The following is a 20,206-nucleotide window of genomic DNA, read 5'->3' on the forward strand; positions in this document are numbered from 1 at the left end:
TAGTCATGGATACTAGTCAAGTTTGTTACCACCGAGCCACAAAAGGAATTCCAAAGGCATATTTAAAATAAAGAGTTGCCTCAGCCTGACTATGGAAGGGGAAAACGTTATGTGGATGCCTATAGTGACAAATTTTTTTTTTTTGTATTTTTAGGACCGCACCCCCAGCATATGTAGGTTTCCAGGCGAGATCCAAAGTGGCATCTGCAACCTACACCACAGCTCACAGCAACACCGGATCCTTAACCCACTGAGTGAGGACAGAGATAAAACCTGTATCCTCATGGATGCCAGTCAGATTCGTTTCCACTGAGCCACGATGGAAACTTCCTATAGTGGCAAATCTTAAGCACTCTCTTTCAAGAGAGCTGTCTGTTCTTTCAAGCTAAGTGCCAGCATAAGTACTATTAAAGAACTGTTTCATTTGCTGCTGCTTAATCAGGTGAAAATTTGTTCTGAGTTTCGGGGAAAGCATCCACCATCAATTTTCATGTTATATTTTCATAAAAGCAGCAACACTAGTATTCTCAGGACTGGTCTGTGGCTAGTGCAGTGTTATCACAATAGATGATTAGAAAGGTGGGCAATCCAGATCCGGCCACAGGCAAAACAGTGACACAGGCTAACTTAAATTCTTTATTACCTTGAAAGTAGAGAGTAGTATTTGACCCATTTAAAAAATAGGATTTACATGAAAAGAGTTGAAATAAATGATTAGGTGCTAAAGAGGTTTATCTCTGCTGTAACAGTTAAGTGACATTTCTCAAGGAGGCTGACTTAAACATTTCCTGTAGTTTCCAAACTCCAGATCAGAATTGGCATTGCAAAGTTTTGGTGAAATGTTTGTGGATAAGATAGATCTGGCATATTCAGCAAATCTCTTATTTCTACCGTGGTTAACATTATCTCTGTGTAATGTGTATTTTATTGTTACTACTGAACCAGTGACAGACATGTTCTCATACATTTTCCACCACCAGAGGAAAAATGGGACAGCCAGAATGAACAACTCCCCAAGGTCAAAAGTCTTAGACTGAGAATAAGGATCACTGATAGGTATATGGTTTCTGTTCTTCTACCACTTAATTTCACAGTTTTAGTCCATCATAGTTTACTTGTCTGTGGAAAAGGGGCAAGACAAACTAAGATCTTGAAATTCCTTTGGGTTTCGTGCACGCGTCTGCCAGTACAAGGAAATGAACTATAAGCATTTCTAGGTTTGATTAGCAAGATAAGTACAAATATACTGGTTATATTTATCTTGTATAAATATACTGGTTATGTATTAATGTGTGACAAATTATCCCCAAATTTAGTGGCCTAAAATAGCAATAAACATTTATTATGTTACATAGCTGGGACTCAGGAAATCAGGAATGACTTCAGAGAGTGGTTCTGGCTCAGAGCATTTCATGAGGTTGTTGTCAAGATGGCTGCAGTCATCTGAAGGCTTTACTTTCCAGCATGGCTGTTGACTTTCTGAAGAGGTAATAACAAAGAAGGAGCAAGTGAAAATCTTCAATGATTTTTATGACCTAGCCTGGTGACAGGTCAACCCTATTCACTGTGAGAGGGGACAACACAAGGGCATGGGTATCAGGAAGTAAGAGTCCCTAAGGACATCTACTACTACCATATGATCAGGTTTTCCATGACATTTCTAACTTGTAAACTTTTGTCTCATTGTCCAGATGTAGATCAAATGTAGATGTATTTGTACCCTGAATACCTCACAGTCTTAATTTAAGGATTATATTAAGATATTGGGTGCCATCAAAGGCTTTGTGAACTGTAAAGTCCTAATCAGAAAACTTTTTCAGTTTTCTTCCCAAACTGCCAATAAATATGGAAGTTTTTGTTTGTGATTATAAACTTAACATCTCGGGAGTTCCTGTTGTGGCACAGCAGAATCGAATCCGACTAGGAACCGTGAGGTTGAGGGTTCGATCCCTCACCTTGCTCAGTGGGTTAAGGATCTGGCATTGTCATGAACTGTGGGACATGGCTCGGATCTGGCGTTGCTGTGGCTATGGTGTAGGCCGGCAGCTTCAGCTCCAATTAGACCCCTAATCTGGGAACCCCCATATGCCACGGGTGTGGCCCTAAAAAATAAAAATTAAAAAAAAGTAACATCTGGATTTCCCGTCGTGGCACAACGGAAACAAATCCAACTAGGAACCATGAGGTTGCGGGTTCCATCCCTGGCCTCTTTCAGTGGGTTAAGGATCCGACGTTGCCTTGAGCTGTGGTGTAGGTCGCAGAGGCTGCTGGGATCTGGCCTTGCTGTGGCTGTGGTGTAGGCCAGCAGCTGTAGCTCTGATTAGATCCTTAGCCTGGGAACTTCCATATGCTGTGGGTGTGGCCCTAAAAAGACAAAAGACAAAATAGTAATAATAATAATAAAAGAATAAAATAAAATAAATGCAACATCTGCATTACACACAATTTAGAAAACTCTTAAAATGTTTTATCTAGTAATTAAAACCATTTTACATATTTCCACGACTCACAGGTAAATAATAACCATTATTATTCCAATCTATATTTTACTCTAAACAAACGTAGTAAAAAGCAAACAAAAATATTTTTGTTATGGAAAATTCCAATTTTATACAGAAGCACAAGGACATATGAACTCTCACATTCTATTCCCCAAATTCAACAATTATCAATTTTGTGTCAACTCAACCCTGCACCTTAGCCTCAATTATTTTGAAGGCAAATTCCCAGATAAATAATTCCATCTGTAAAAGCGTATCTCCAAAAGATAAGGACCTTTAAAAATATGACAATACTAGTATCATATGTGTAAAAAACAATAATAATTTCTCAGCATTATCAAATACCCAGTCAGGGTTCAAATTTTCTCCAGTCTCATTGTTTCACAGGTTTTCATAACCACACATTTAACTTGACTCCATCTAGGTTAAGAATTTTAGTTTTCCCTTCACCCACTCTCTTGGCCCTTGTGCCTCCCCTCCCGTAAGGTCCTGCTGACAAGCGGCTCTATTCTCTTCCAGGAAGCGGAGAGCCGGGTATGCCTTTAAATTGCTGGAAACTGTGGACTGAGGAACCAAAGTCGCACCTTCCCTTCGAGTTCCGAGGGAGCTCTTTTTCAGTTGCACTGAGGATAGTCTCCGCTCACACGATTGGCAGCTGGAACCGGAAGCGCTTGGGAGCCTGCGGCCGGGCCGAAGATTTTACCGCGAGAGACGTGCCAACCGGCTGGGGTGCGCGGTTTCCACCGGGATTGGAGCCCAGAGGAATTCGTACGCGGTAGCAATGGAGCGGGGCGCGGGCGACCGCACTGCCAGCGCCCTGTTCGCGGGATTCCGAGCCTTGGGGCTTTTCAGCAATGATATTCCACACGTGGTGCGGTTCAGTGCCCTGAAGCGCCGGTTCTTTGTGACGACCTGCGTGGGCAAGAGCTTCCACACCTATGACGTGAGTGATTTCTTCCTTCGCCCGCTTCCCGGGAATCACCCTCCCCGGCTCCCAGCTTTGTCCGGAGGCGATGCCGCTCTCCCCCCAACCTACATTTCGCGGCCTTATCACCTCCACGTGCTGATTCAGCCCTTGTTGTCTGCTTGGGAAGAGTTCCGGAGGCAGTATGGCTAGGGGGAAGCACAAGAGAACTTTTCAGTTCTGTAGGAATATATTTGCTTAGTAAATACTTGTTGAACATCCTTTGAAAACGTAAATGTGAATGAGAAAAGTTCCTAGTGCTTGCCACTATTTCTAATTAGAAAGACTTGCAAGGTAGTCTTATGCATTTCTTGACAAGAGCTGAGTTAGAAACACAGATTAAAATATATTGGGAGAACTGGAGGGGATGAAATTAATTTTGATGTAGGGGACTGTCCGCATTTGAGAGCAAACTAATTTCCCTAAACTTCCCCTGACTAGTTAGTTTCTACCAATGTTGAGAGCCTGGCACAGTGCCGGGTACCATAAGCCTTGCAGCAGTTTCTTTGCTATAAGAATGTTCGTTTTTCTGCGGCATCCATATAGTATATAAACTAGGAAACTACATCTCAGAAAAATGAAGTTACTTGCCCAAGGCCTTTCTAGTTGTTAGTGATAGCTTCTCTCCTTTAACATCTCAGTCATTGGAATAGCCTTTTGCAGTGTTTCTTTAGTCCTCTCCAAATGAGAGTATGGTCTGTGCAAGGAGGGACCTTTTCTTGAAAATGAGAATAGTCAGTGTTTTTTGTTGTTGTTTTGTCTTTTTCTTTTTAGGATCACACCCACAGCATATGGAGGTTACCAGGTTAGAAATCCAATTGGAGATGTAGCTACCAGCCTGCACCACAGCCACAGCAATGTTGAATCTGGGCCCTTCTGCGACCTACACCAAAGTTCAGGGCAACACACCTCACTGCAACTCGGATCCTTAACCCACTGAGCCTGGCCAGGAATTGAACCTGGGTCCTCATGGATACTAGTTGGGTTCATTAACCACCAAGCCATGTCGGGAACTCCAAGAATATTCAGTGTTAATTGAGCACTTTTAATGGAAAGTGTTATAAAGCTGCATTCCTTGAAGGATTGTGAAAAGCAAAAAGATTATTAGCAAGAATTGCTAGCTGTTGGTAACTGGTTGAGTTAGTGGCAGAGAAAGTGAGGAAGAAAAATTGAAGGTCCTCCCCAACATGGTGTTGGCATGGTACCACTTAACATTTATTGAGCATTTACTGTGTGATTGGCTCCATTCTAACTGTTTTACACAAAATTTACTTATGGAATCCTTGTAATAATCTGTAAGCTAGGTACCTATTTTAATCTTTATATTACAGATGAAGAATTCGAGGCACAGGAAGGTTGAGTAACTGTTCACAGAGTCACACAGCTGGATCAGTAATCATAGATTGGGGCTGGAACACTACAGCCTGCAAGCCAATTCTCACAACCATTTGTTTCTGTATGACTCATGATGTTTTTGTTTATTTATTTATTTTTCGATATGTGTTTGTGTTTATTCACTATAACATAATCTCCAAGTAAAATTTGCTAGTATATGCAGTATAATAAGGTTTTGGTGTGGAATGGAGACATGCATCTGCTTCCATTTAAGAAACATAGATTACTTAGTTGTTCTTCAGTCTTACATTCTTATATTCTGGGGATTGAATTCCCACCAATACTGCTCTGAGCTCTGTGCTGAGATGGACAGTTATGACATTTTTAAATGGCTGGGGAAAATAAAAAAAAAGAATACTTTGGAGCATATGAAAATTTTGAAAATTGTATTTCTGTATCCATAAATAACATTTATTGAAATATAGCCACATGTTTATATATTGTATGTGGCTGCTTTCATGATCCATTGTCAGTTGAGTCAATAAATCCACATAGCATTCAAAGCCTTAAAATATTTACCATATGACTTATATGGAAAATTATATGTGAAACCAACCCTTCAGTCAGCACTGCTGATGAAATAGTTGAAAATAAATGCTTTCTTAATAATGAAAATGTCAGTAAGTGCCTTTATAGGGAAGGAGAGCATAGCAAATTTATGTATGACATTAGATCTTAATCTTCAGGTGTTAGATTATTAATTTTTTTTTGTTAATGAACATCTAATCATTTTTTCATTTTTTTTAAACAGGTTCAGAAACTTAGTCTGGTTGCAGTGAGTAAGTACAGACTTTAACCTGAATTTATGCTTGTTTAGTATCTTTTATTTATTTATTTATTTATTTAGTCTTTTGTTCCTTTTTTAGGGCCACACCCACAGCATACAGAGGTTCTCAGGCTTGGGGTCTAATCGGAGCTGTAGCCAGGCTACAGCCAGAGCCACAGCAACACGGGATCTGAGCTGAGTCTGAGGGATCCAAGCCACGTCTGCAACCTGACACCACAGCTCATGGCAACACCGGATCCTTAACCCACCGAGCAAGGCCAGGGATCAAACCCGCAATCTCATGGTTTCTAATCGGATTCGTTAACCACTGAACCACAACAGGAACTCCTAGTATATTTTCAATTTTTGAAAAAGTCCATGGCAGGATCCTGTGTTGCCTTCAGTTCATGTCTCTGGTCTTTTTTAATCTAGACTAGTTTAGCAGACTTTCTTTGTGTTTTACAACATTGACATTTTTGAAGAATATATAGTTCATGTTTTCTCATAATTAGATTCAGGTTTTGCAGTATGGCAGAAATAACAAAGAAACAGTGCTGAATTCTCAGTGAGTCTTATCATTAGGCGCATGTTGTTAGTCCTATTTCTGGCAGTAATACAGTGATAGCTTTGATCACTTGGTTAAGGTGACGTTTGTCAGGTGGCTTCATTTTAAACTTTATTCTTTGTAACTAATAAATGTAAAAAGTGTATGTGGTAAGATACATTGAGACCGTATTAATACTCTCTTACTTTTCAAAGTTTCACCTGCTGCTAATGTTAGCATTTTAGTGATGATTCTTGCCTGAATTGGTTATTAGTATGATGATTACCAAATAGTGATTTTTCTGATTCTATCATTCTATTGTAAGAGAGTTTTCCCTTTTTCCGCACATTGGTATTTTTCCCAATGAAAGAAATATTTATTTTTTGGAAAACTGTTCAATAGAAGAAAAGTCTTGCCAGGGCTGAGAGGTTCTGGTTTCACCATCAAATATGATCTTTGTAAGAGAAACAGAAATATAGGGAATCCAGTGTGCATGTCTGATAAACTCACATTTTTATTTATTTATTTATTTTTGCTTTTTTTTTTTTTTTTTTAAAGGGCCGCACTTGCGGCATATGGAAGTTCCCAGGCTAGATACTGAATCTGGGCTACAACTGCAGGCCTACACCACAGCCACACAGTGGGGGATCTAAGCCATATCTGTGACCTAAACCACAACTCACGGCATCACTGGATCCCCAACCCACTGAATGAGGCCAGTGATCCCGCATCCTCATGGATACTAGTTGGATTCGTTTCCACTGTACCACAACAGTAACTCCTTAAACTCATATTTTTAAAATGATTGTAGAAGACAGTAGAAGGGCACTAAAATCTAAATCAAATACTGAAGTGAATGATAAACCTATAAAAATAGTATTTTGGAAATGAAGTCCTAAAGCAGAATGTCAGCATGAAAAATAGTTAATTCTATTTTAACCCTCCTGCCCCAAAAATAGGAAAGAAAAAGAAAAAGCCAGTGTGACCATGGTAGTAAGAGAGGAGATAGGAAATCCTGTGATATGAGAAATGGCAGAGGTGATAGACATATATACTCTGAAGAATACTGAGTAAAATCCATACTTATTTTAAAGGTCAGTATGTAGAATATCATATGGGTTTTTTTTTGTTTTTAATTACTCCAAAGGGTAGAGTTAGACAGAGTTCTGGGTTTTGATTTACTTAAAATTTTTTCCTGGGGAGTTCCTGTGTGTCGCAGAGGAAACGAATCCAGCTACTATCCATGAGGGTATGGGTTTTGATCCCTGGCCTTGCTCATTGGGTTTGCTGTAAGCTGTGGTGTAGATTGCAGACAAGGCTCGGATCCTGAGTTGCTGTGGCTATGGCATAAGCTGGCAGCTGTAGCTCCATTTGGAGCCCTGACTTGGGAACTTCCATATGCTGAGGGTATAATCCTAAAAAAGCAAAAAAAAAATTTCCTGCAGTTACGAGGAACTTGATGTTCCTGAAGGCATTTACATGACCATTTGCCAGAGGTTTGTGTACTTAGTAAAGATTTTTTTCCAAATAACGTCAAAAAGCTTATTTCTTTAGAGTTATGTTTTTATGTCTGCAAATACCAGACATTAATTCTCTTAAGAAAGGTTAAGGTGATGTCATAGTCTCTGTGTGATTGTTATTATTAGATGTCTAAAATAACTTTAAAGTCAAAATTTTATACTCTGATTTTCACGCATACATATTTTAAAATTACAGCCATGAAGAATGTTATGTGTATACTTGAGGTATCTAAGATCTTAAAAATCCTTACTTCTTTGAAAAAAAATTTATTTTTTTATTTTTAATTTTTTTTCCCTAGGTAATTCTCTTCCACAGGATATCTGCTGTATGGCAGCTGATGGAAGGCTAGTCTTTGCTGCTTATGGGAATGTTTTCTCTGCATTTGCCCGTAATAAAGAGGTTTGTATCACCAAACTATTTTACTTTGCTTGGCTTTTGTAGTCAGTAGTTAATTGTCATTGCAATGGAAGGAACATTAATACTGCCATTCTTCCTCTGGGACACTCTGGATATGTACCTATTTTTTTTCTTTTTTAAAAATATATTCACTTTTCTGGAGGAAGAGAAAGTTGATTTCATCAAATTCTCAAAATTAGTTACAACTGGTGCTTCAGATCAGTTTTCATTGCCAGGGCTCATTGTTAGAATTATTTGGGCAGCTGCTAAAGCATTTTCATGTTCAATGTTTCAGGTCCCATGTCTGGAGTTTTCTACTTTGTTTATTTGGTTGGGTAGGATTTAGTTAAGAGTATTTTGAAAATGTTTTCCTAAGAGATTTGTGTTTGCACTACTGCTTAATGTAGATTGACTTTTTCATTATGAACAACACAGCCCATGACTCATTTTCTAAGAACCAAGTGCTTGTTTCCTATGTAGAGAAAGCGAGATTCTCTTTTTTCTTATCCTACTCTACTCATTGGTTTCTAAGTTTGACCTACAATAACCAATTTGAGAGGTGACCTGGCTTTAATGGTGCAGAGCGAAAGGAAAGTGGCTAGGGGGATGCCTGGATAGTCAAGTGATAGAATATCTGTACTTCTCAAAGTTGTACTTGAACTGACATTGGTTCCCAGCATCCTCCATTATCACTACCTGTGATACAGGAAGATAACTTACCTATAGAGTTCTTCAATGGGAGTTGTTTGGATTTTTAGAAAGTAAGGAAAAACAACATTTTTGTTTTGCAAAATATTGTAGCTTGTAGTTTTCCCTGAGAGATACATACAGAAAGTAGCAGTAGAAAGGTATCAGAGACTATCAGCTCTAGGAAGCTGTTACCATCCCTAGGGCCAAAGGGACAAGGAGAAGAAATAAGTATTCCTGGAGCCTGGTTCAAACTGAAACCATGGGGAAGGGATTGTAGTTACTGAGGATGTAGCTACTACTGTAAGGCTAAGGCTGTCTATGTCAAAACAGAAAGCTATAGGGAAGACGTGTCCTATATATGTCTCCCTCGTTTCAGGTGGAAGCCAGCTGGTGATAGATTTTAGAGGTCAGCTTTCTAGAACATACTGGTCTTCTAGGATACACGTAGTTGTGTTGGTTGGGTTGGGTTAGGGACCTAGCTGGTTAAATGCCTCCCCCTAAGCTGAATTGAGAAGGTAAGCCTTGGAGGTCTCAATTCTGTGTTCCTTGTCTGTGTTTTCTTATTGGGCTGGCTGAGGGATCAGGTGAAAAGGCATTGTTCCTTATTGTGTGTTAATCTAACCTTGGATAATCAAAAGTTGGACCACATTTCTTTATGTGAACATCTTCCGGATTATCATGCTTTTTGGTTAGTGTGAATATTACATGATGAATGAGTATTAATAAGAAATTTTTTTGAACTTGAATATTGTAGGTAGTACATACCTTTAAAGGTCATAAGGCAGAAATTCATCTTTTGCAACCCTTTGGGGATCATGTTATCTCTGTTGATACTGACAGCGTTCTTATTATTTGGCACATATATTCAGAAGGTAAGAATTAACCAATTTATTGCTTTATCTTGGGATAGTATGTGTGTAGCTAAAATTAAATATCTGTGTAAACATAACCAGAGGTTTCATGTGTAAGCAGTAAAAAAAATTTTAAGAGTCTTCAACATGTATAAGGAAAAAGGTTGTAAGTAAAAAATGGATAAGCAATTTTAGTCAGCTAGTTGAACTATTTATAACCTGTTTAATGTGTTTATCTGAACTAATACTAATACATTGCATTGCAGTTCTCCAAGTTTAGCGGCATATTATTTTCTCTGTAAGCTTTTGGTAAGCAAGACTGTAATAGTTTTTTTGAAGATCCAGTAATCTGAAGGAAAACATGCATCGTTTTTCTAAGAATATGAGTCAGTGTCCTTTAACTGATATTCTTAAAGAGTATCACTGAGCTATGTTTATGGGACCATGTTATCTTCAAAGGTTAGGAATTTATCACCAGAATATCTCCAGCTTATTTCTGCAGTTGTGAAAGTGGGTCTATCATGAATTAAAGCTTTTTAAGTGTTTTAATGTGTTTACATTTTTAGCCTTTGTTACGTCTTGATTGACTCATTTTTTTGGTGTAGTATGTTTATTTTTGGTAAAAATCCTAGAGATTACCCTCCTGGGAGTCATTCATGTTCTTGTTCAGATTAGTCACTCTTTGTTTTATCTTTGCTCAAGTGAAGGGAACAGAATTCCAACTGTCCCATGCAAATAGATGTTAAAAAGCCTTTTATAAAATTAGGGAGTCTTACCATTCAGCAGGCTTTCTATTGATGCTGATGTCCGTCTTTTTGCTACTGTTGTGGCAGCACGTTGACCCAGTGTCTTCAGGGAGCTGTTTGTAATGCTCCTAAATAAAACTGATAGAGGCAAGAATCTTTTAAAAGAGTATTTAAAGTTTATGTAATTGTCGCTCATCTGTGCTTCTTAAACTGGGATACGCATACCCCTGGGAGTGTGCAGCAGCCAAATAGTATGTGAGGTTAAAGATTAAGAGAAGTGTATGTTCTCTGATAATCAAATTTATTGGGAAATTCAGTGAGGAATTGGTTTCATCGTGGATAAGCTATGAAGTAGAAAACTCAATTTATACACACAAATTATAAACATGTAAGGTTTCAAAAAATGTTTTGATCTTTCAGCAAAAGACGATTGGCTGTGCTGTTCCCTACTCCATAGGGCTATTAAGTTCTTTTCCTCTCCTCTTCTAGAGGTTCTCCTGTGGAAATGTGAGAAGCACTGTTATTAGTTTCACTAAGGTTTGCCTCTGACTTTTTACATGTTTGAGGGGCCCATCAAGCTCTCTAGATATTTGATCCTTCACTTCCCAGCAGAGCTCAGCTCAGTACAAGCACTTTACTTGAAATTAGCTACCTCCTGATCACATTATAAAAGTAGTAAGTCTGGTCCCTAGTGTTATTTTTTTATAATGCTTGTTTCATTCCTATAAACCAGTTGGGCAGTAAGTGAAATTTTTAGTAGTACCGATATCAGAGCTTTTAGAAAATTCTTGATAGTCTAAATCATATTTGCAATTATATATGCAATATTTGCACATTTATTTCATTTCTCCAGAAATGTTTATAAGCTCGTATATGTCTTTGATTTATATTGATACATAAATCTTTGATATAGTAGACTTTAAGTGCTAAATATATGAGCATATGAAAAATATTTTAACCTATTTGATTTTTTTAAATTACATGTTATTTATAACTTTTACTTTTGTAGAAGAATACCTGCAGCTGTCTTTCGATAAATCAGTATTTAAAATTTCTGCAATTTTGCATCCGAGTACCTACTTGAATAAAATACTTCTTGGCAGTGAACAGGGAAGTCTCCAGTTGTGGAATGTAAAATCCAAGTAAGCACTTTGTTTAGAACATAATGTAGGTGATTACTACCTTATCCTCATCCACTGCTCCTTAATGCATACTTAAGTCTCTCAGTTCTCCCTGCCTTCATATGTTTATTTGGAGGGCTATTTTGGAGTTGTAACTCACGGCAACACATATGTAAAGCTGGCCTATGGTCCTGGCACATGGTAGGCAGCTTCATAAACACTTGTTGTATAGTCTCATGGCCTTAGTCACTCTAAAGAATTCATATAGCTGTAAACAAGACCTTAATACACAAGATCAGAAAATGATTATGAGATTGTCACTGGGCAACTTCTAGTTTTTGAAAGGTAAGAAGGCAAAGCAAATCAGTGTTAATTTGGTGCTAGCATTTAGGAATGGTTTTCACAGTAAAAGTACATTCTCATCAACCACAAACATGGGGAGTATCTTCTATAATGTTGGTATAGCTGGAGAGCTAGATAGATAATTTTTTTTTTTTTTTTTTGCTTTTGCTTTTTAGGGCTGCACTTGCGGCATTTGGAGGTTCCCAGACTAGGTGTCCAGTCGGAGTTGTAGCTGCCAGCCTACGCCACAGCCACAGCAAGGCCAGATCTGATCTGCGTCTGCGACCTTCACTACAGCTCACAGCAACCAGGTCCTTAATCCACTGAGCAAGGCCAGGGATCACACCTCATGGATGCTAATCAGATTTGTTTCCACTGAGCCAGGAGGGAACGCCCTACATATATGATTTATGTATGTAGGGAACTCCCTACACATATACCTCTGCCTGTTATTTGAACATTTATCTAGAGAAAAAAGTGGCAGCTCAGGTTTCTTTGTATAGCAAGCATTCAAAGGGAAAACAAAAATGTTTGACCTTCCAAGTTGTCCTTCCCAAAGCCCTTAAAAATTTGAAAGGGATAATAAGATTTTCAGAGGTTTAATGTTTATCATAGTTCTTAGTTTCAAATCAGTGTTTCTGTTCAATTTAGCAAATATCATTGACTACCTACTCTATACTAGTCTCAGTGTTAATGACTGAAATATTCTCTGCCCTAAGGTTATCTCTTTAGGTTCTTTATGTGATGTTTACTTTATTGTAGGTTAAGTATCCCTTGGATGATCTTTGAGTGACCTCATCTGTTACTACCACTTAAAGAATTTAATATGTGATTAAATACTTTATTGACATCATACCAGTTTCAGATATTTCTTCTCTGCGGACTCTATCCTTCATGGCTTGATTCTGAAATTTGGAGTGACAACATTGTCATATCACAGATAACATATGAGGAGTAGTGTAGTCATAATGCATTCCCTTTTGTGATATGTTTCTAGGAACACATTGTAGTAAAAAAATGAGATCTGCCAGTATTGTAAGATTTTTTGTAGTCTGTAATATAACATGGTTTTTACTTATGTCTTTTTTGGGGAAGGGTCTATTTAATTTTCTAAAGAAGTTGCATAGGATAGTAATTAATTAGCAGCTTAGAATCTGGAATTGGTCTTCCTGGGCTCTATCGATGTTAGCCATGTGATTTTAGCCTAATTTTTTTTTTCACATAATTAAGTTTCTTAGTGTCTTTATCTGGAAAATGTTGATATCTACCTGATGGAATTGTTTTGAACATTAAATATGTTTATATATATTTAATATATATACTTAGAAGACTGTGAGACAAAGAACTTAATAAATATCACCTGTTACTATTTTACCTTTTAATAATACAGTGTTTTCAACTATTTTTCTTCTTATAGTAAACTTCTGTATACATTTGCTGGATGGAAAACTGGAGTGACTGCGCTTCAGCAGGTTAGTATTTTTCTGTTAAGTCAAAGAAGAAATGAAGTTCATAGTAGGATCTTTCAGTTTCAGGGGTCCACTGTATTTTTAGACCTAAAGATAAAATAATAATATTAACTAGTATATCTTTATAAATACTACCTTAAAAAATAATGTTTTGGAAAGGTAATTGAAAACAATACCTTTGTGGAAACCTTTTTGCCCGGAATTAGCTCTGAATCTGTGTTTGCTGTGGAACTACGTTTACTAATCATTTTGTAGTCCAATGCTTTATAAAGAGTGAAGTTGAGTTTTTTAGTGAAGCAAGGGAGATTGTAGGTCATGCAGAGAAATTTCTTAGGATTTTGAGATTTGTAAGTAGGTAATTAGGGCCCAAATCTTAATAATTCATTAAATGCTGTACTATTCCAGAAGTAACTGCTTTTTTGTGAGTCTGTAGGACATGTTTGAATGAATAACTGTCTGCAGAGGATCAGTATTTTGGACACATATGTAGACCATGTACCCTTGTCTTTCCAAATATTCATTGTTTATTCCTGCCCAGTTCGTATACATTCTTTCATTCTCTCTCTTACTACCTTCAACCTTGATACACTTTTAGCCCCCCAGACAACCCCAAAGGCATCAGATGATTAGATCCTTTGAGGGCAAGGCATCATATTTGTTTTAGTATCCCCAGTTTCTACACAGGGTCTTATGCAGAGTAGTTATTTGATGGCAAAGTAATAAAATGTTTAGCCTGATTCCATTTTATATGGTATTGGGCATTAATCTTCTGTGCTAAAACAGAGAAACTTGCTATGGAATCTGTAAGACCATTGTATAAAATAAAGCTTATAATCATAGAGCTGGAACAGACTTAATTGTAAAACTTATTTGCCTTTTGAGTTTCCCTGTAGCTTAGTAAGTTAAGGATCTGGCATTGTCACTGCAGTGGCTTGGGTCACTGCTGTAGCATTGATTTGATCCCTAGCCTGGGGAATTCCACATACTGTAAGAATGGCCACAAAAAACAAACAAACAAACAAAAAAACTTACTTGCCTTTTAACAAGTTTTATGGGTTTTTCCTGTTTTCCTTGCGTAAGCAGTTCTTTACTTCTTTTGTAATTGGCTTTTTCTGTTGCCATGCAAGTGGGAAAGTCTTCTAAGATTTGTTTTTCTGTTTCTGTGCAGTCAGTGATCTCTTGATTTCACAATCAGCTGCCCTTTGTATCATGACTGTTTTCTTAGCAATTCGGCTATGTTTTAGGGGCAGGGAGGTAACTGATGATGACTACCAGATTTGAAACTGGGAAGTAACTTGGAAAAATCATTCCTAAATAGTTCCATGCCAAATGTCAATTAGAGTATGCCAGAATGGTAATATTTAATTGCTTTTACTGCCTCCAAAAAGATAGTCCATTATTTATTTTGATAACACAAATAATGATGTATATCATCAGGATTATTAAAGCTAGTTGATTAAGACAATAAATTGAGTAATTTAATTTTCAGGCACCAGCTGTGGATGTTGTTGCTGTTGGTCTTATGTCGGGTCAGGTGATCATTCACAACATCAAGTTTGATGAAACATTAATGAAGTTTCGTCAAGACTGGGGACCTATTACTTCGATTTCATTTCGCACAGGTAACTCTTAACATGTTTATTGGTAAGAGTTAAAAACACTTAAAATGCATTATTTTGAGGCTTATAGAAGTTTTCTTAATATTTTCTTATAATTTAATCTAATAGAAATGAATGAAATACTAGAAAGAAAGAGCCAAAGGAGTATTCATAGATTGTATATAGTCTTCTTTTTTAACTATATTAATGGATAAAAGGGTGGAAAAAGGAATTATTAAGTTGAGTTGTTTTATGGAGCATGTTTTTCTTAATATATTTTATTTTCATAACAGATGGTCATCCGGTAATGGCAGCTGGAAGCCCATGTGGCCATATTGGACTCTGGGATCTAGAAGACAAAAAGTTAATCAATCAGATGAGAAATGCACATTCTACAGCAATTGCTGGGCTAACATTTCTCCATAGAGAGCCACTTCTTGTCACAAATGGTGCTGACAATGCTCTCAGGGTACTGTGATTATTATTTTTATCTTTGCTAATCTGTCCTTCCCTTTGGGCTATTTCAAGCCTGCTTTAATGTATCAGCCCAGAACCTTGAAGCTGAAGGGAATATGAGATAAGATGCTGATATAGATGAAACAGAAAGCTTAGCAGGTTACATGATTTCAGTTAAGAGAGGGAGTTACAGTTTTTCTTTCCCCCAACTCCCATTCCAGGGTCAGCGGTCTCTACGTAGTGCCAGTTGATTTATCTAGAAGATGATTTGACTCCTTACAGATCACTTAACACATCGTGCAAAAACCTTACTTTGTTTATTTCTTGGCAGATATGGATATTTGATGGTCCCACAGGTGAAGGCCGGCTTTTGAGGTTCAGAATGGGACATAGTGCTCCTCTTACCAAAATAAGATACTATGGACAAAATGGACAACAGATTCTTAGTGCAAGTACGTTTCTACCTTGTGCTATTAGTTTATTCCGGAAAGTACTGTGAGTGGAGTGTTTAATATTTATTAGGCTTGCTATTGACATATTTTTAGATTCAAATGTCCCTCCGAGTGACTTAGAAATCTGTGTAAAATGAGGTGATTGGTTTTGAATACTTTAGGAAACACTGTAGCTGATACTACTTTCATTTAGAGAATCATTCTGTTTGCTAATTGTCAGAGGCAGGATGGGAAAATTCCAGAAATGTGGCCATTGCCTATTCAGTTAATCTGTTGATGATTATTAGTGCCTCATTTTATCCTTTGTTCTTACTAAATAGCATTCTATGTGCAGTTGGATATTATAAATTAGATGGTTGCAGTTGGCTCTCTTTAAAGTGCTGCAGACTAACTTCAAGCTTTTCATAGAATCTGCTTTTATAAGAGCAGTGATTCAAATGGTCCATTGTTTTGCTGAAGCTTGATTAGGCATTTTCTATCTGTATCAACAGGTCAGGATGGAACCCTTCAGTCATTTTCCACGATACATGAAAAATTTAACAAGAGCTTGGGACATGGTAGGTTATTTGCAAGATGAGGAAAAAAAGCTCCTGGACACACACACACACAAATATTTCAAGAGTCTGTGAGACGACCAGACGAGTTTTCATTGATAAAGTTCCTCTTTCCTAGGATGAAATAAAAATTCCTTATATGAAAGAGTAGTAGTAGTAAGATTCCTAAGATCATTGGTGATATAGAAGTAGTGGTTGAGGTGCTGCTATAAGATTATTAAAGACTTAGATATCTTAGATGGTAAAAACACACCAAAAGACTTTGATGATCTAACTTGAGGCCATCAAAATTTTAAAGATGGAAAGGAGTTTAGAGAATGCATCAAAGTAAGGAATATCTCATCTTTTTGCAGATAGGACTCTTTTGATGCCCTATCCCATCCCATGGTTTCTGTCATTTGAAAGATTTTGTTTATTAAATAAAAATGTTCAGTTTTGGAGTTCCCATTGTGGTCAGCAGAAACAAATCCAACTAGGAACCATGAGGTTTGATCCCTGGCCTCACTCAGTGGTTTAAGGATCTGGTGTTGCCGTGAGCTGTGGTGTAGGTCACAGATGCAGCTTGGATCTGACATTGCCATGACTGTGGAATAGGCCAGCAGCTACAGCTCAGATTAGACCCCTAGCCTGGGAACCTCCATATGCCATGGGTGTGGGCCTAAAAAGACAAAAGACAAAAAAAAAATGTTCAGTTTTATTTATAATTACACTTCTTTGAGAGCTGATATGCTCGCTCTGCATGCATGATATACTTCTAGATGAATTTCAGGATTATTTTAAAATCAGTATCCAAATAATTCTTGGAATCAAAATGGAGTGATTTGGTATTTTTAAGAACTGTCACATTTAGAAATATGATATATCCTCATTCAGGTTGTCTTTAATGTTCCTTAGTGAAATTTTTTTGGTTTTCCTCCTATTGGTTCTACATATTTAAGATTATTCACTGATATTTTATATATTTTAGTATAATTTGGTTTTTTTCGATAATATTTTGAATGCTGTACAGACAGCATTTTTATTTCTAACTACAACTCTATTGCTAATAGCGGTCATAATATCTTTATTTTGCACCTGGCTTAAATGGGAATGTCTTCAACTTTATAGTTCAAGGCAATGGGTAGTTTTTCTTTTATATACATTTTTTCATTAAAAAGAATTCATAACTGTATTGCACTCTCCCCTCACCCCAGGATTAATAAATAAAAAGAGAGTCAAACGTAAAGGACTTCAGAATGCCATGACAGTGAGACTTCCACCCATCACAGAGTTTGCAGCTGGTAAGTAACTTCATGCTGTGTTTCGAGTTCTGCTCTGTTATTGATTTCCTCCTATGTATTTCTTTGTTTCTTCCACTTTAGTAAATGTTTTTATAAGGATTAATAAGAACCCAGAATCCATCCCAAGTGCATACTAATCTTGCGTGAAGACTAAAAATGAATTATTTATAATTTGAACTTGTTATCTATTAATTTCAGGCTTTGTTCTTCTCTATAAGCTATTAATACGGAATATTTGACATTTCATTTTGTAGCCCTTCTGTTTATTCTATTATGTGCATGGTATAAGAAAGTCACTAATGGAAAAAGGTGAGAGCTGAGAACATAGAGCTCTGGCTAATTTAATAAAGATCTAACCACACTGAGGTCTTAGTATGCTGTGTCCTTTGAGCAGTGTTTCATTCGAAGAAGTGATTTTTTAAGAAAAATGTAGATAGGTGATAAGATTATTGAGGGAAAACTGTCATAGAAAAAAACTGCTTAGGTACCATTTCCATTTCAATGTTATGGAAATGGTGATTTTCATCATTTCAACCTGATGATAGTAGTTTTTTTTTTAACTTTCATCCTGACCACTCTCTTGTCTATTTTTTGTCTTGGAGCCTGAGTGATCTTTCTAAAACATCTGAATCATTCACCTGTTTAAAATTCTTTCAGTGGCCCCTTATTACCTTTTGGGTGGAATCTCCTCTTCTTAACATGGCTTTCAAGACCCTGGTAATATGACCCAGTTGCCTTTCCCTCCTCCCAGTCCTCTCAAGAAAATACTTGATTTATTTGCTGTGCTTAATATTGTTCAAGTTACCCTGTGTCTCTCATCCCCTATCAGCTGTGGAACCCCCCCCCCATTAATTTCTACTTGTTTTATTGCTTCTTTCAAAGAGCCATTCGTTACTCTCCCCACATCTCTTAACTCTTAAACTCTTCCTGAGTGCCCTTATGAGACCCTATCACACTTCATCGTGATTTCTTCTAATCAGAATCTCGTTAGATCGAAAGCTGATAGCTATCAGGAATCACCTGTTTACCATTCTGTCCCTAGTACTTAATTACAACATAGAATATGAACTGCTTAATAAATAATAGGTGAATGAATGAATGAATGAGAGAAAGAAAAGCAATTTGATTTTTGATTTTAATTTTGTCTTAGAGGAAGCTCGTGAAAGTGACTGGGATGGTATCATTGCTTGCCATCAGGGTAAGCTATCTTGTTCAACCTGGAACTATCAAAGATCTACAATAGGTGCTTACTTTCTCAAGCCCAAAGAGCTGAAGAAAGATGACATAACTGCAACAGTAAGTGAACTTGTTTATAAGGGCACTTTCTTCTATAATACTGTCCTGTGACTCTTGTTTTACTCAAGTTTATAAATAGTATTGGTTGAAAGAACAAAGAACGTAGTTTAACATTTTGAAATTATTGTCTAATAGAATTAAGTCTTCCAGCTTGGAGAGAATTATTTATTTATTTATTTAGTCTTTTAGGCCCGTACCTGCTACATATAGAGGTTCCCAAGGCTAGGGGTCAAATTGGAGCTGTAGCCACCAGCCTATGTCACAGCCACAGCAACGCGGGATCTGAGCCACCACAACTCACCACAACACCGGACCCTTAACCCACTGAGCGAGGCCAGGGATGGAACCTGCTACCTTACGAATACTAGTCGGATTCGTTTCCACTGATCCATGACGAGAACTCCGAGAGAATTATTTTAAGTTAAACTTGGCTTAATTAAATATAGTATATTCATTACTTTAACTTTCCACTTAATATAGGATTATTCAGTATACTGTTTGAGCAAGATTTCAGCATTTATCAGTACACTCTTACCTGAATTTATGTTGCGTATACAGTACTATATTCAGTGAATGAATCTTAAGATTCTTCCTTTTCTTTCTTTCTGTTTTTCTTTCTCTTTTCCTTTCTTCCTTCTTCCCTCCCATCCTCTATCCTCTCCCTCCCTTTCTTCTTTCCAGTATAGGAGTAAGATTTAGCTAAATCCTTAATGAGTTATAGCTGTAGAAGTTATTTAAATCCTTTATTTCTTGTATTTGTCTGAGTTTTGTCCAAGCCTTTTAAAAAACAGTTTTTAAATGCCAGTGTTAACGTCTTACTTCTCTTTTGAAATTTTATTTTATTTTGATAATGTGTAAGTCTTTTAAGGTATAAAGAAACGATGTTAAATTTGGTTTGTGCAGTTGTTGCCTCTGCTTTGTCAAAAATGTTTTACTGATATATAATTCACATACCATAAAATTCACTCACTTAAAGTATAAAATTAACAGGTTTTAGTGTCTTCATTGTGTTGTGCAGTTATCACCAAAATGTAATCTCATTTTAGAACATTCTCATTATTGCTCTCAAATGAGAGCAATAATCCCCATTGTCTTGCTTTCCCCTTTCCCGATCTTCCCAAACTGGGCAGACACAGCCTGCTTTCTGTTTCTATAGATTTGCCTATTCTGGGCATTTTAGAGTAATGAAATCATACAATATATGGTCTGTGTGACAGGTTTCTTTCACTTAGCATGTTTTAAGGTTCATCCGTGTTGTGGCATG

At 37.1% G+C, this 20,206-nt stretch overlaps 1 protein-coding gene across 1 annotated transcript in view; it reads left to right on the forward strand.

Annotated features, from left to right (window-relative positions):
- Nucleotides 1–20,206, forward strand: part of WDR36 (WD repeat domain 36) — a 72,545-nt gene that overhangs the window by 23,686 nt on the left and 28,653 nt on the right. The window contains exons 2-13 of the mRNA XM_003354239.5: nucleotides 3,021–3,444; nucleotides 5,612–5,639; nucleotides 7,990–8,090; nucleotides 9,532–9,649; nucleotides 11,384–11,516; nucleotides 13,255–13,309; nucleotides 14,796–14,928; nucleotides 15,198–15,373; nucleotides 15,692–15,812; nucleotides 16,304–16,369; nucleotides 17,560–17,646; nucleotides 18,797–18,942. Of these exons, the coding sequence (XP_003354287.3) occupies nucleotides 3,283–3,444; nucleotides 5,612–5,639; nucleotides 7,990–8,090; nucleotides 9,532–9,649; nucleotides 11,384–11,516; nucleotides 13,255–13,309; nucleotides 14,796–14,928; nucleotides 15,198–15,373; nucleotides 15,692–15,812; nucleotides 16,304–16,369; nucleotides 17,560–17,646; nucleotides 18,797–18,942 (1,326 nt within the window). The 5' untranslated portion in view covers nucleotides 3,021–3,282. The remainder of the gene's footprint in view (nucleotides 1–3,020; nucleotides 3,445–5,611; nucleotides 5,640–7,989; nucleotides 8,091–9,531; nucleotides 9,650–11,383; nucleotides 11,517–13,254; nucleotides 13,310–14,795; nucleotides 14,929–15,197; nucleotides 15,374–15,691; nucleotides 15,813–16,303; nucleotides 16,370–17,559; nucleotides 17,647–18,796; nucleotides 18,943–20,206) is intronic.

This window comes from Sus scrofa, chromosome 2 (assembly GCF_000003025.6).
Source record: "Sus scrofa isolate TJ Tabasco breed Duroc chromosome 2, Sscrofa11.1, whole genome shotgun sequence".
Lineage (NCBI taxonomy): Eukaryota > Metazoa > Chordata > Mammalia > Artiodactyla > Suidae > Sus > Sus scrofa.